The sequence below is a fragment of the Ciona intestinalis genome, chromosome 1 (genome assembly GCF_000224145.3).
Source record: "Ciona intestinalis chromosome 1, KH, whole genome shotgun sequence".
Classification (NCBI taxonomy): Eukaryota; Metazoa; Chordata; class Ascidiacea; order Phlebobranchia; family Cionidae; genus Ciona; species Ciona intestinalis.
Genome location: NC_020166.2, coordinates 8,495,824 through 8,510,173, shown reverse-complemented (window position 1 = coordinate 8,510,173; position 14,350 = coordinate 8,495,824). Strand labels below are relative to the sequence as shown.

Below are 14,350 nucleotides of genomic sequence, written 5' to 3'. Positions count from 1 at the left end.
GTAACTCGTAATCTGGCACGAGGTGTTAAACCCGTGTGATAACGACTGTCGTTTTCCGGTAACGCGAGGATAAAGTAAGTTACATTCATTCATTCATTTTATTTTAAGCATCATATTAAGAATGTATTCTACCTACTGGTACACGGTCATGAATGCCAACCAGCAAGATCCGTTATATTGTTGGTTATTTCCGGTTTTATCTCGATCTTAGTCGATCTTGGTAGTACAAGGGCAAGGTAAGTTTATGCTAAATATATTACGTGCTTTCTCTTAAAGACGAGCTTACTTGTTCTTGTTGATCCTGATAAGTGGTCATATATGGTTTCATCCAGAGCCATAGAAATACCGAGTAGTCCAACCCATTGTTACGTAAAACACAAATTGAACGGCAATTTGGGTCCAAAATAACACAGTAGGTATAGGGAAAATGTATGTTTTTCGGTAAATTACAGAAAAACTTGGGCCTAAAAACAAATTTAAAGGTTGAAAAATGTAAAAAACATGTGTTATTTGTTTTCTGTGTTAAAAAAAGTCAAAAATTAGAATTAGAAGCGGTTGATTTGCGACATTTTAGTCATTTAATGCGGCTAAATTTATACATTTTTTCTAAAAAATGTTTGGTAAGGTAAATAGAAGCTGTTTTACACCTTCCCACAATAGGAAAACACAAACAAAACTTAACAAGTTCGTTTAAACCCATTGTCAAAATCACCACTTTTGCTCTATTTTGGACACACATAGACGGCAGTTGGACTACTCGGTGTTTATACGACTCTGAGTGTCACCATAGACAACTTATAATTATAAGTTGTCTATGGTGTCACCACAGAAATAAAAAAGAGTAGAACGCGCAACTTTCCAAAACCGTGATATATTCTTTTTTCTATTCACGTGACCGCCAACTCCGTCCCCATTTCGCTTAGTCTCCATTGTAAAAGATAGGCGCATAGTAGTTTTAGGAGGTTTCAGCTGTTTATTTCAAAAACTACACCAACTACTCAAGTTTATTAGGCCAGTTTAGTTATTTGGTAGGTTAACGCTTACAGTTTAGCGCTTGTTTAGGAAATTTAATTATTTAATAAGTTTGATTAAAAACTTCAAACAAACGGTTTATTAGAAATATATATATACTAGAAAAAAGTTGGTTTACCTTATAACTTTAAATTAAGTAAAAAAAACGAATAAAAACTACATAAAACGCCCTCGATTCCATTGACTACAATGGTAAACGGGAACGACCCGCGAAAGAGAGAGAGTGTATCATGCTCTCTCCTTTACCGACATTGGAGATGCGCGTTCTATTCATTTTTATTTCTGTGATTTTTACATTGCTGCATTTTGGGGGTTCCGATTTTTCCCTGACATCCTTTTGTCGGCACACGTATACTAAATAGATTGGTTTATTTATCATCGTGTGACAGACGTTATAACATGGGTGTTCTGTTTTATAAATTTCGCGCCTGCTTACTAGTTATATGTAACCTTGGGGCTGATCTTTTTTATGGGATAGGGTGTTTTTAATTATGGCCGACAATTTAAAAAACCTAATAGGAGAACCACCGTGGCAAATTTGACTAAAATTTGTATCAGAATTTAACCCACACACACATACGTCAACAATAGTAGCACCGTCAACCCTCGAACCCGTATCCTATGGCCTGGAGACAAGCGCAGTATAGCTGGTCACTGTGCAACTCGCGGACCGCGAAAGCGTGAATTTCCGGTGGTCCAACATTTCGCATCGTTCCAAATTTCAATCGTTCAGCCTAAATTTTTGGATTAAAAAAGCAAAGAATATATGTTAATAATTACCTAATAAATAAAACAGAAATAGAAGACAGAAATATTATTTTATATAAAGGGTGACCGATACACCCTACAAATCACAATACTATAACTTAATTCAATAGCAATAAAAATTTTAATCTGAAGACAGTGCGCGGTATATGGTTCCTACTACAAAAGCAGGTAGTGCGTTTGCGGTTTATATGACAGACCTCCTTGAGAAAGTAACGATATACGACACTGCTGCTTCGTGATAACGAACAAAGAGGCATATAGTACTCTCCTATAGAGGTGTTTGGAGTCAGACTGAATAAAAACAAAACAAAATGAAACTGCGTGAGAACAGAATTAAAACAAACCACAATTTGTAATCGTAGCCCCTTTAAGTAAAGTTTAAAATATATTTTGTTGTAACACAAATTTTGTCGTACGAATTAAGAAAAACTCTATATTTTAGAGTCCGTCCACGCCAAAAGCAGACGGATTCCAGCTTCTGTTGGAGTGTATGGAGTCCGAATTTAGTTTAATACTGTAGCGGTTGACTGTGCGCTGGCACAGATTTAATGATAGAAAGATAGCTAAATCTAACACTAATCCATAAAGATTGAATATAAAGCAACGTTGTATAGCGAAAACAAAAGTAAACTCGCGAACTACAACTTCAATATTAGCCGCCCCCCACAATACCATGAAACTAACCAAGTAAAATGATACATACACCCTTGTTTAAAAATTTGATTTCCGCGGCTCCTGTTGGTGTGTTTGGAAATCGAATCTGGTTCAATACCACGAAACCAGAGTCCGTATATAAACACGAAAGGGAAAATGGTATACAGTAAACACGCCCCCTTTCGTTCTGCTTCGGTGCTCCCAACCAATAGTAACACACGTGTGCACGCAGTACGAACGTGATTTAAAACACAAGGTCACGAGCATTTCTGTACACGGTTTATTGTGTAAAATAATATGCGTGCTGTCATGTTTTTTATCTTATCAACGCATTATATGAGCATGGCAAAACGAGTATAAATATAGTTGCATATGATATCCATGGTTTAAGACAAAAGGCATAGGAAACATAATATTAAACATATAGTATTAATTACGTCTCTCAGATTACTTGTTTAATTACTATAGAGAAGCCTTGATGAATACAGCCATAGTGCAGGCGCTATATAAACGTTATAGTAAGATCCAATTATTTTTTTAGAGTGACTAATACGACGGTGTTAGAATGTTGGGTTAGATGCATAATAAACTGTGATGGTTCGTTATTTAATTGAATATTTCTCTGGCTGTCTTGGAGGTAAGTAGCATTTTATAATGTAGATTTATATATGTATGAATATTAAAAAAAACAAGATAATTTTGTAACTTTTGGTGAGAAATTTATTTAGCGGAAAATTATATTGTTGAAATTTTTGACTGTCAAACTTCATTCTTTAAATAACATGATTTTTGCTATATTGTTTTCGAAGAGATGAAAAGATATGTTATATTAAAACTTTTACTTTTATATAGGAATAGCAGGAGTGTTTGTGGGTCAACCATTGGACACAATAAAGGTAGAGTTACCAATTTGTTTTAACAACTATTGTTTTGGTGTTAGTTCCTTTCTCTTCGTCCTTTAAATACCATTCGGCTGGCGCCGTGGCAAAGTGGTTAGCGCGCGTGCCTGTAATCGAGAGGTAATGGGTTCAAGGTTCATCGCTGCTAGCATTGTGGGCATATATGTGTCCTTAGGCAAGACACTTATCAGCAATTGCTCCAACCCAGTGGGCAAAATGGGCTGTCCAAGTTATCAGCCACACCTAAAAAATCTCCAAAAGAATATTCACCTACAAAGTAACATACTTGGTACCCCGTAAGCTGGCACAAGGTGTATAAACACCTGTGTTCTAACGACTATCGTTTACCGGTCACATGAGGATAAATAAGTTACATTTATTTAACATCATCTTTGTTATCATTTTTAAAAAGATAATAGAAATTATGTTATGTTATTGATATATGCTTAAAGATCTCCATGTTGTTCATTCCAGGTTCGTTTACAAACACAGGGGGGCAAATACAGAGGTGTATGGCATTGTTTTGTCTCAATAACTCAAAAAGAGACGGTTAGTTTTCTTTCAATTATACTGTGTTTGTTTGTACAAAACATAAGGTGGCTGAGCTTCATTTAAAGGGTCATAATTCGGCTGTGGATCAGTGAAAAAAGACTTTTTAAACAGAGTAAATTTTCATTACGAACGTCCAACTATTCTGTTCTAAATCCCAGGTCCCATGGTGTCCCTCACTGTAGTACCTCACCCATATAGCATAGAATGTTCATATACAAAGTAGAGATAATGGCCAACTCTAGCTTTATCTGAGGTTCTTACTCACAGTAAATAGAAGTGTAGCTTCTGCTAAGGCTCAATTTGAGGCACAAACCTTTTTTTAACTATAATAACATTTTAAAAACTTAAGTTTAATGGTCCCCATACCTCCGCAGGTGTATGGATTATTTAAAGGTATGGCATCCCCCATGTTAGGGGTTAGCCTTATCAATGCTATTGTGTTTGGTGTGCAAGCACAGGCGATACAAGCATTAGGCAAGGAGACTCCATACACTCATTTCATTAGTGGTGCGTTCGCTGGCTCGTTGCAGTCAGTGGTAGGGGCTCCTATGGAACTTGCGAAAACTCAAATGCAAGTACAAGGCATCGGTACGAGAAAAGCTCAAGAAAAAGTAAGTTTCATACTTTATTATATTAAAAACTTTTATATATAGTAGGGTGGGGGAAGATGGGACACTTTTAGCACATAATATCCAAATATCCTGATCGTGTTTCAACCAATTAACAACGGTCCATGGGAGTCGTGAGGATATAGTTTTATAATTCATTGAATGTTTTTTGTTTACTACTAAATAAGACGAGAAAATAGAGTTAAAAGGTGTCCCAACTTCCCCCACACTACTCTATATTTTATTGTATATAAAACTTAGATATTTATGCCAAAAGATCAGTTTTCGGAAAACAAATTTAAAATATTTAACCATTTTATGAACATGATGGGAAACTCATGGTAAATTAGAAGCTGAGATATATTCAATAAAACTCAAGTAAATTTACTTTGTGAACATAAGGTTTAATTTTATGTAGATGGTAACATGTAGGTTTTATATATAGTAGGGTGGAGGAAGATGGGACACTTTCAGCACATAATATCCAAATATCCTGATCGTGTTTTAAACAATTAACAACGGTCCATGGGAGTCGTGAGGATTTGGTTTTATAATTCTTATATTTTTTTTTGTTTACTGCCAAATAAGACGATAAAATAAAATGATAAGGTGTCCCATCTTCCCCCACCCTACTATACGTCAATATATATTTTAAGTACTGGATTCGGATATTATGTGCCAAAGGTGTCCCATCTTCCCCCATCCTACTATATATGTTGGATATATGTACGTATTTATATATATATGCAATATTTTTATAACCTATGAACGGATTTAGCACAATAAAACTAAATCATTTTTAATCTAACTCCAGTAGCAAATAAGCATATAAACCAAGGTGTTAATAAAAATTAAATAATACTTTATATAAGTTGTTCATTCTTCTGTACAAACACCAGGTAGTTTACAAGGGATCAGTCGATGTTTTGCGAAAAACTTATAAATCACAAGGAATACGGGGTTGTTATCGTGGCTTGGTTATCACACTGATGAGAGAAACACCCGCGTTTGGTTGCTACTTTGCAACATATGATGTTTTAACTTCCACTGTGCTACGTGTAAGTAATTTGTTACTTGTGTGTGGTTTATACAATCATGCTTGCTGTTGAGTTGCTGAAGCTATTGCAGTGTGTGGATAACAGACATGACTTTTGGTTTGTTTGGTCATTTATATCCTCGTGGGTGGGAACTTGAGTGACTTATCCGTGGTTGCCACTTCCATGCCCACAGTTTAGTTGCTGAAGCTATTACAGTGTGTGGATAAGCAGACATGACTTTTGGTTGGTTTGGTCATTTATATCCTCGTGGGTGGGAACTTGAGTGACTTATCCATGGTTGCCACTTCCATGCCCACAGTCGAGTTGCTGAAGCTATTGCAGTGTGTGGATAAGCAGACATGACTTTTGGTTGGTTTGGTCATTTATATCCTCGTGGGTGGGAACTTGAGTGACTTATCCATGGTTGCCACTTCCATGCCCACAGTCGAGTTGCTGAAGCTATTGCAGTGTGTGGATAAGCAGACATGACTTTTGGTTGGTTTGGTCATTTATATCCTCGTGGGTGGGAACTTGAGTGACTTATACATGGTTGCCACTCTTATGCTCACAGTCGATTGCTGAAGCTATTGCAGTGTGTGGATAAGCAAGCTTTTAGTTAGTCTTTTACATCATTGTTTCCTAACCAGTACCATTGTCGTGTACACAGTGGATTGCAAGTGCTTCCCCAGCTTACAACATATCTAACAAACCTTTCCACTGCATAGGTAAATAAACATGAAACTTATACAATGGACGGAATAAGTAAGATGTTACTTGCTGGTGGATTTGCTGGCATTGCTTCATGGGTGATCACGTATCCAGCTGATGCAATTAAATCACATATACAAGCTGATGGAGCAGGGGGAAGACCTAGGAAATATAATGGAATAATTGACTGCACTAAAAAGTTATATTCTTCTGAAGGATTATCAGTATTTTTCAGGTACAGTATGGTTAAAAAACCAACAAGCTGAATTATCTTTGCGAACACAGGTGTTTTATCACATAAACCTTGGGCCCATAGCATCTTTTCCATACACCTAAACACCTTTATGTACATTATGGTTGTATATGTGAATGTGAACTATTTATCCTTGCGTGGCAATGCTATTGTTATAACACAGGCGTCCTATTTCATACAACTTGTGTCCAGTATGGTCGTATGATTCAATTTAAACTACTTTTCTTTGCATGACAGTCATTACAAAACTGGTGTCCTAATTTATACACCTTTTGCCTAAATAAATAAATTTAATTTTATAATATCAACTTTATTGCAATGGCTTACTCAAAAAGCCAAAAATAGTCTATATTATTTTATGCCTAGTAGCGAAATTAACAGATTAAATAAATTTTCTGGAATGAAAACAACAGCAATTAAATATCTTATCTCAAACAACTCCTGCAGTCTTATAAACTACTATGTAGATTACTATTATATGCATGATTGGACGGATAAATATATCCCACTTAATTTAATCGTATACTGCATTCACAATCAAATGATTGCACATAATATTTCTATATTTGTAGGTAATTGAATAATAAAGTTTCGAGTAACACAGAAAAGTAGTTCTAGTTATTGATAAATAATAAATATAGTGTTCAAGTATTCGAACTATTGGAGCTAGTACTGTTCTAGTAATTGCAGGTTCTTTATGTTCTTACAATCCAGGTTAAAATATACTTGAATTACTTTATATTTCTAAAGGCTCTAACCTTATGTGTCTAGTTCTGTCATATACTGTTACATATGACTTTCCTAGCGTCTATTTTATAGAAAACAAGAGAGCTCTTTATTTTATCATATTATTACCTTGAATTTGTGCATTATTTTAACTTTCTCTTTTTCCAGGGGTTTAAACTCATGCTTGTTGCGCGCCTTTCCTGTTAATGCCGCAACATTCGCAGTGGTGCACGTCTCGGTTCAATATTTAAACAGCTTTTTCTAAGAAATCCAATCTTGTTTTTACCTAAGTTGCAAAACCGCTAGAAAATACAGAAAGCTTGAAATTTCTCTGCAAAGAAATGTTAACAATTACCAAGATACACAACTTATTCACTTTGTACTTGCCATGTATTTTTCTACAACACATTGCACTGTTTACCTTTCACTCTGCCCTTGTCAGATACACATAGTATATTGCACTGGAAAACAGTGGGTTTTAATTTTATGTTTGCTTCAAAATAGCATCAGTGCCTTTTATTATAGATTTTAGTTCCTTGATGCAAATTTTTCATTGTTTTGTATGAATTTAAATTCTATGAATAAGGTTGTTTTAAAACATTGTCTACTATTGCTCAAATTATGTGATCAAATCTACATTTTTATTGTGTACGACTTATTTAAAATAAATTGAAGAAAAGAAATGTCTAGTTTTTGAGCACTTCCCCATGTTATAACAGGACAGTAAACATAAGGTGTATAAATACACCATGTGTGTCTGGTGTATAAGAAGACACCCATGTTATAACTCAACACTAAGCATGAATACAACATGTTCGTCGGGTGTAGAAGACACCTATGTTATAACTCGACAGTGAGCATGAGGTGTATGAATACACCATGTGTGTCTGGTGCATAAGAAGACACCCATGTTATAACTCAACACTAAGCATGAATACAACATGTTCGTCGGGTGTAGAAGACACCGATGTTATAACTTGTATATTACATACTCCTATACAAACAACACAACCACACATTCATGTTGATTTATTGTAATAGAAATTCCAAACAACACAAATAAGAATATGTGGAGCAAAAATTTTGCTTGTTAATGCAATAAAGAAGCTTTGATGGGAGCTGGTTGTTGATCATTACAATGTATCTTTGTATTTCTGGCACATAAGTTCAAGGTAATGGTTCCCAAACTGTGGACCATGACCAGTATTTGGGTATGGTGATACTTTTATTAGGCCACAATTTAAAATTTAAATAAGACTGATGTATTTTGGCAAGTATAAATTGTATTGGGTAAGTTCTACAACCAGGGATTTAGGCCACAGTTGGCATTTTACCCCAACATGTATATTCTATATGGGCCAGTTCTGTCAGTTTAGTGGGCCAGGGAACCTGGATTTAGAACTCCTTTTATACCTTACTCTGCAGATATACTTAAAGCATGTAGTAAACCATGAACAGAAGTTAAAATATATTTGGGAACCACTGGCGTAAGAAGTGAAAACTGTAATTTCCAACATAAAATATTGTGAGTTAACATAACAGTTAAAGAAGGTTTAACCTTAATTACCAATTTACCATTACTTAATGCACAGATTCAATGTAACTTATTTAAATTCATGATTTTCGTTGATAATTATTGATAATGTATTTTAACCGCCTTAGTTTAGATAACTGGAAACCCACATCAAAACATGCTTTACCATAACATAAGTTAAAAGTAACAATAACATATCTACATTTATTTACCATGATAAGAACAAGCTGGTTTTCTACAGAAATATCAGCAACATTAGAGCTCATGGATACATTGGTGAAATATTTGAGCATGATCAAGATAAACAATATATAGGAAAATACTTTACTTATTCTGCTCTGCTACAGTGCTTCTCAACCCCTGGCACCATTTGATTTGGTTGGGCCATGCAATGTGTTTTTCTTAACAAAAATATCCAAAATTATTATCATGTGTACTCTATCGGGTAAGATGGAGATGGATTACATTAGCACTTAAATTCCGTCTTTCCAAATTGTGGTTTTAACAATTAACAACGCCTTTTTTAGATTCTTTGAGTTACATTTACATAATTCTGTAAATATTCCTTGTTTACTACCAAATTAGAGGAAAAAAGAGAATGAAAACATGTCTTTCCCCTCCCTACTATATAAAGGTTGTGCAACCCTTTTAGAGTCGCGGGGCTAAAGTTAGATAATTCTGTAAATAGATTTTGTTTACCACCAACAAGAAACAAACGTCTTACCCCGCCCTACTATATATGAGCAGTGTGGAATGTAGTTTGGGAAAAAAGGTTGCCAGTTAAATATTATGGTTGCCACACATTGGGTTGGGAAGCACTGTAGGAATATTATCTAATACATTATTTTTGGGCAAGTTAGGACCAAATTCAACCAATATACCCTTGTTGTAAATATTGCATTATGATTTCACTTTGTAACCCATTTATGCAGAACAGCAATAAAACACAAAGGATCCTGTGAGGCCAATTATTGCCAACCCTGCAGGCAGACCAATATTATGTGGGCCATAGGCGCCTATCTTTTGGAAAAACAGGGTATTTTTGATGCCCTTTGCCCATATTTATACCTTAATTGATGCATTATCAGCAGTATGCCGGTTCTCGTATGTACCCAGATTTTTAACATCAATTTAATTCCAGGACATGTATGCTCTGCATTTTAGGCACCAAACCTGGGGTGGCGGGGTAGGCATGGCAACCCCATAATTTTGCACTGTATTAATCAATAAACATTTTAACCATTAAGTTAGATTTGATTTATAGGATTGTGTACTAACTCCCATGGTCCCGTGCATTTTAAATAGTCTGACGCCTATACCCTGGATACCAATGCTAGGCGCCTATAGGTCTGTCCATTGCCCTTTATACAGCCAACAATGTGTATCTGTATTCACTGTCCAATGCAGACGATTCCCCCTCTACCACACATGGGAGGGGGAAGTGGCAGACGATGAACTAGACGAGTTTTTCCGCGCTTTCGCGTGAGTTAATATGTGGGACTTAAGGTTTGTAGATTGCGCAAACTTTTTGTCGCAACTCCCGAACGGGCAGACGTACGGCCGATCACCGGTGTGGATCCTCATGTGCGTACGCAGGTTGAAGTCCAGGGAGAAACGCTTCCCACAACTATCGAATGGACACTGGAATATAAAGGTTGATTAACACATGTTAGCAGTGGCATAGTTAGATTTTATATGATGTCATGTCTGGCGCTACAATTAGAGCTGACGACTTATATCTAAAGATCATTGTGGCCATATGTGTCTTTGGGCAAGTCACAGCAATTGCCGCAACCAATAGTCACTTATGGCTTGTCCACGCAGTACTAGTACAAAAAGACATGACGCTTATAAAATTTTCAGTTAAATTTCAGGGTTATATTTCCAAGTATGTTGCAAAAATGCTGTCACGCACATATATATGACACACATATTTTCATACACCACAACACATCCACCTGAAATGGTTTTTCTCCCGTATGGACAAGCATGTGACGTTTAAGCTTAGAGCTCTCCACAAATGCTTTGCCACATTCTGCACAAACGTGCACGCGGGGACCATGGGTGTGCAGGTGCTTTCTCATAGCTGCGTTGTCTCGGAACATCTTCTCACATCCCTGGTTGTATATAACATTATGGTATAAAATGGTTCAGAATATAGTGTTTGAAATTCAAAGAATCTTTAAGCCATAGCCACTGTAAGATTGTATAGGCAACAGTTCTCACATCCCTGGTGGCATAAAAGTTATGTACGTAGTGTTTGAATTCAGGAGAGGTTTAAGCCAAAGCACAACTGGTAGACTTTTTCTTGGTTTGTAAAAATGTGTGGGTAAGATTTTCTTATTTTTCTGTTTACACAAAGATATTCTGATGGAGTTTTGTTTCCTTCCATGCAGTTATGTTGGGTCTAGCAACGCAGTCAAGGGTCATGGTTATGCCATTATTACACATTTATGCAAAAATTAAACTCTCTTTTAAATATAATATGAATTTTCAAATCGCATAAACAACATTGATTTGGTACAAAAGCCTAATCCTTATCCAAAGTTTAATAATCATAACAACAAACTTTTTTATCATTAACTTTCCTGGGAGGTCAGTTAAATACTTTACCAAGGTATGTAATTAACACTCACGGCCTGAGGGCACGCAACGGTACGTTGGGCTTCTTCGCCTTTCGCTCGTTTTGGTTTCATTTTAAAGTTGGAGCTACAAACATAAATATGTGGATTAAACATTGACATTAAAACAAATATTTTATTTATCCTTGGCGTGTTACAACGACTGCTGTTTTGCTGTTAATTCCCATCTCTTTGCTATGTTTTTTTTAAATATGACTTTTGTAATCAAAAGGATAAATAAATTTATGTTAATTCCCATTTCTTTGCTATGTTTATCAAATATGAGTCATATGACTTTTGTTTTTGTATTCAAAAGGATCAATAAATTTTCTTAAATTTTTTCAATTATGTTATGTTATTGCTTAATAAACACAGAACCATATTATTGGTACAACATAAGTTTACAGGACTTTGCAAAAATGCTTATTTTAGAACAACAAGTTCACTAATTATGGTAAGATAAGCGCAGAGGTTGCTATGGTTACCTTGCAAGTTCAGCGATTTTATCGGGTTCGGCCAAATCTTCATCAACACTGGAGTTCAAATAATTATAATTGCTCGAATCAACCTGAAAATGGTTTAAAATATTGGCTTGTAGATAAGAGGGTATTAAAATATTCAAGTTTTAAAGACATTCCTGGCAAAAATCTAAACTTTTTTTATGCTTACGTTACAATAAACATTGTAAAAACAGAGGGTCGAGGGGGAGTAACGGTAAAGACGACAGTCGCTATAAAAGATAGTATATATATATATAATATATTCGATAAAAGGTGTTTCTGTGTGTAAAACGGAACCTAATTTTTTATCTATTTTTTAAAAATGATATCAAATTCATAAAATTTAAAAACAAAAAAGATGAAAAACACGGTTCATTCAACAAACACCGAAATTCCTAAACACCACATTACTGACTTGAGATGAATTTTTCCCCGAACTTTCTCCTTCAAAAGTAACAGCGGGTAGTCGGGCTAATGCAGCGTATTCGTCATTTATGTTTTCCCCTTCAAGTCGTTTCTGGTCTTCTGCTGTAACGATGAATGTAAATCAAAACACATAATAAAAATATATAATATTAAAAACTTTATTTAACATGAAACAAATAGATAACAGTTAAGGTTGGCTCATACATGTTGTATACTGAGCAGTAAGCTTGTAGCATTTTTGGTTAAAATACAAATTATTTTGTTTGTATATTAATAACTTTATTTGAATGTTGGATTACCATAGTAAAGATTTAGAAATATTTTAAACAAAAAGACAAGATATAGCGACAAAACTAAAGTTGTTAAAACACGCTTACAGTTAAAACATATTTACATTTAGTTGGAAGAAAACAAGCGTGGTCAGTGGTCGCTACACCTAGCAGACATCAACTAAGTTGTATACGCGAATTCAAAACATAGTATAATAACAAAGTATATATTATTGAAATATAATTTAAACATGGCATTGGAGAAATTAGGGTTAATTGGTTTAACACAATGGTGGCAGCATTAAGATTTAACTATGTTATTCTTTGGTCACGAACGAAGCGGTTAAACCATTATTCCATACCAATGGTATAACTACAGTCGTTGTAGCATAAAATAGGAAAATATCCAAAAAGATACCATACTTAGATAGATATACAAGAAATGGTTATACAAAAATGTTCTACAGTTTAAATATAAATTGTATAAACAAGAAAAATAGGCATATACAAAATTAAAGATATTCACAAATAAAAACTGGTTATTTATATAGCCTATGATACAAGTGTACATTATATGCATTACCTTTCTATTAGATGTTATATGAAACTATCATCAAATTACAATATATTAGTTATTACATTAACATATGCTTATGTAATGCTGTAAAATAATCAAATCTCTTTTATCTTAATTATTCCTTTAGTTATTTCATATTTAGAGATAAAAAAATACACAAAATAAACGTTTTTAGACATAAAGCTCAAACTATTGAAACAGCTATAGTTAAAACACAACTTCTAATGCAAAGGGCGTCGCCATTTTGCGTTTGACCGCAACTATGGCATGTCGCCATCTTTATATTTTAAAATTCCAACATGGCGGACTGACTATGCGTGTGTTTAGACGTGTGTTTCTTAACTCAGAGTCGTGAAGGTTATATACGTAAAAACGTGTGTTGGAGTATGGAGATTGCTCTTTTGTGTGGTTTTACTGGTTTGTAGTCGTTTCAAAGGTTTCTAGATTCAGATATACAGGAAGATAGTTTTACTAACCGGACGACCACATCGTAACCGAAAATTCTCCTTCCAGAGTTTTGATTTGAACTTGTTTTGGTTCCCATTTTTTTGACTTTTTATCACCGTCCGATTTCCTGTTTTTCTTCGACTTTTTGCGTTTTCCAGGATTTGACTTTTGTGTGTTTTCTGGGATAGGTACTTCGTCCTCGCGTAATACACTATTCTGGGTTAAATTTGCATCTGCTACTACTTCTTCTGCAGGCTGTAGTACTAAATTATCTTCGTAGCCAGCGTCCTGCCTCACTTGATGTAAAGGCAATAGGCTCTGACCTTCCATATTGTTATCACTTAGCTCAGTTGGTACCGATAACTCGTGATGAGACAGAACATTAGCGTCCATATTGTTTATCTTTATCGCATTTTGCTCCCCGAATCGTGACCGAAAATGCACCTTTTAAACCAGGTTCTCGCAGTAAAAGTACCAGTAACTACAAAATCTTGTCTAGAAGTAATAAATATGTGGTAATATGAACAGAGTTTCCCCTTACAGCCGAAGTGTGATAGCCAGACTAAAGATTTCGCCGTGCGCCATTTCAACAGCGGGTGGTCACGTGACGTTGCGGTATAATGCTCGCCCTAAATGTGAAGCCTACAGTATACAACATGCACTTCTCCACACGTTAAACCACATATATTTATCTAAATATGGCCATAAAGAATATACTTACAGCATAAAACATGCTATG

At 35.2% G+C, this 14,350-nt stretch overlaps 2 protein-coding genes across 3 annotated transcripts; one reads left to right on the top strand and one right to left on the bottom strand.

Annotated features, from left to right (window-relative positions):
* Positions 1 to 2,947: 2,947 nt before the first annotated feature.
* On the top strand, positions 2,948 to 7,920 carry LOC100175857 (mitochondrial basic amino acids transporter). Its single transcript, XM_002127520.5, has 7 exons — positions 2,948 to 3,091; positions 3,307 to 3,350; positions 3,828 to 3,902; positions 4,280 to 4,516; positions 5,413 to 5,571; positions 6,276 to 6,493; positions 7,406 to 7,920. The coding sequence occupies exons 1-7, from the start codon at positions 3,049 to 3,051 to the stop codon at positions 7,500 to 7,502; spliced, it is 873 nt and encodes a 290-aa protein (XP_002127556.3). The 5' UTR covers positions 2,948 to 3,048; the 3' UTR covers positions 7,503 to 7,920.
* A 770-nt stretch (positions 7,921 to 8,690) lies between these two features.
* Positions 8,691 to 14,146, bottom strand: zf(c2h2)-66 (zinc finger protein (C2H2)-66). Of its 2 annotated transcripts, none has more exons than XM_009864033.3 (6): positions 13,641 to 14,146; positions 12,308 to 12,417; positions 11,878 to 11,960; positions 11,408 to 11,480; positions 10,730 to 10,888; positions 8,691 to 10,412 (listed from the first exon to the last, which is right to left on the bottom strand). In XM_009864033.3, exons 1-6 carry the CDS (start codon positions 14,002 to 14,004, stop codon positions 10,191 to 10,193), a joined length of 1,011 nt encoding a protein of 336 aa, XP_009862335.1. In that variant the 5' UTR covers positions 14,005 to 14,146; the 3' UTR covers positions 8,691 to 10,190.
* Positions 14,147 to 14,350: the final 204 nt, after the last annotated feature.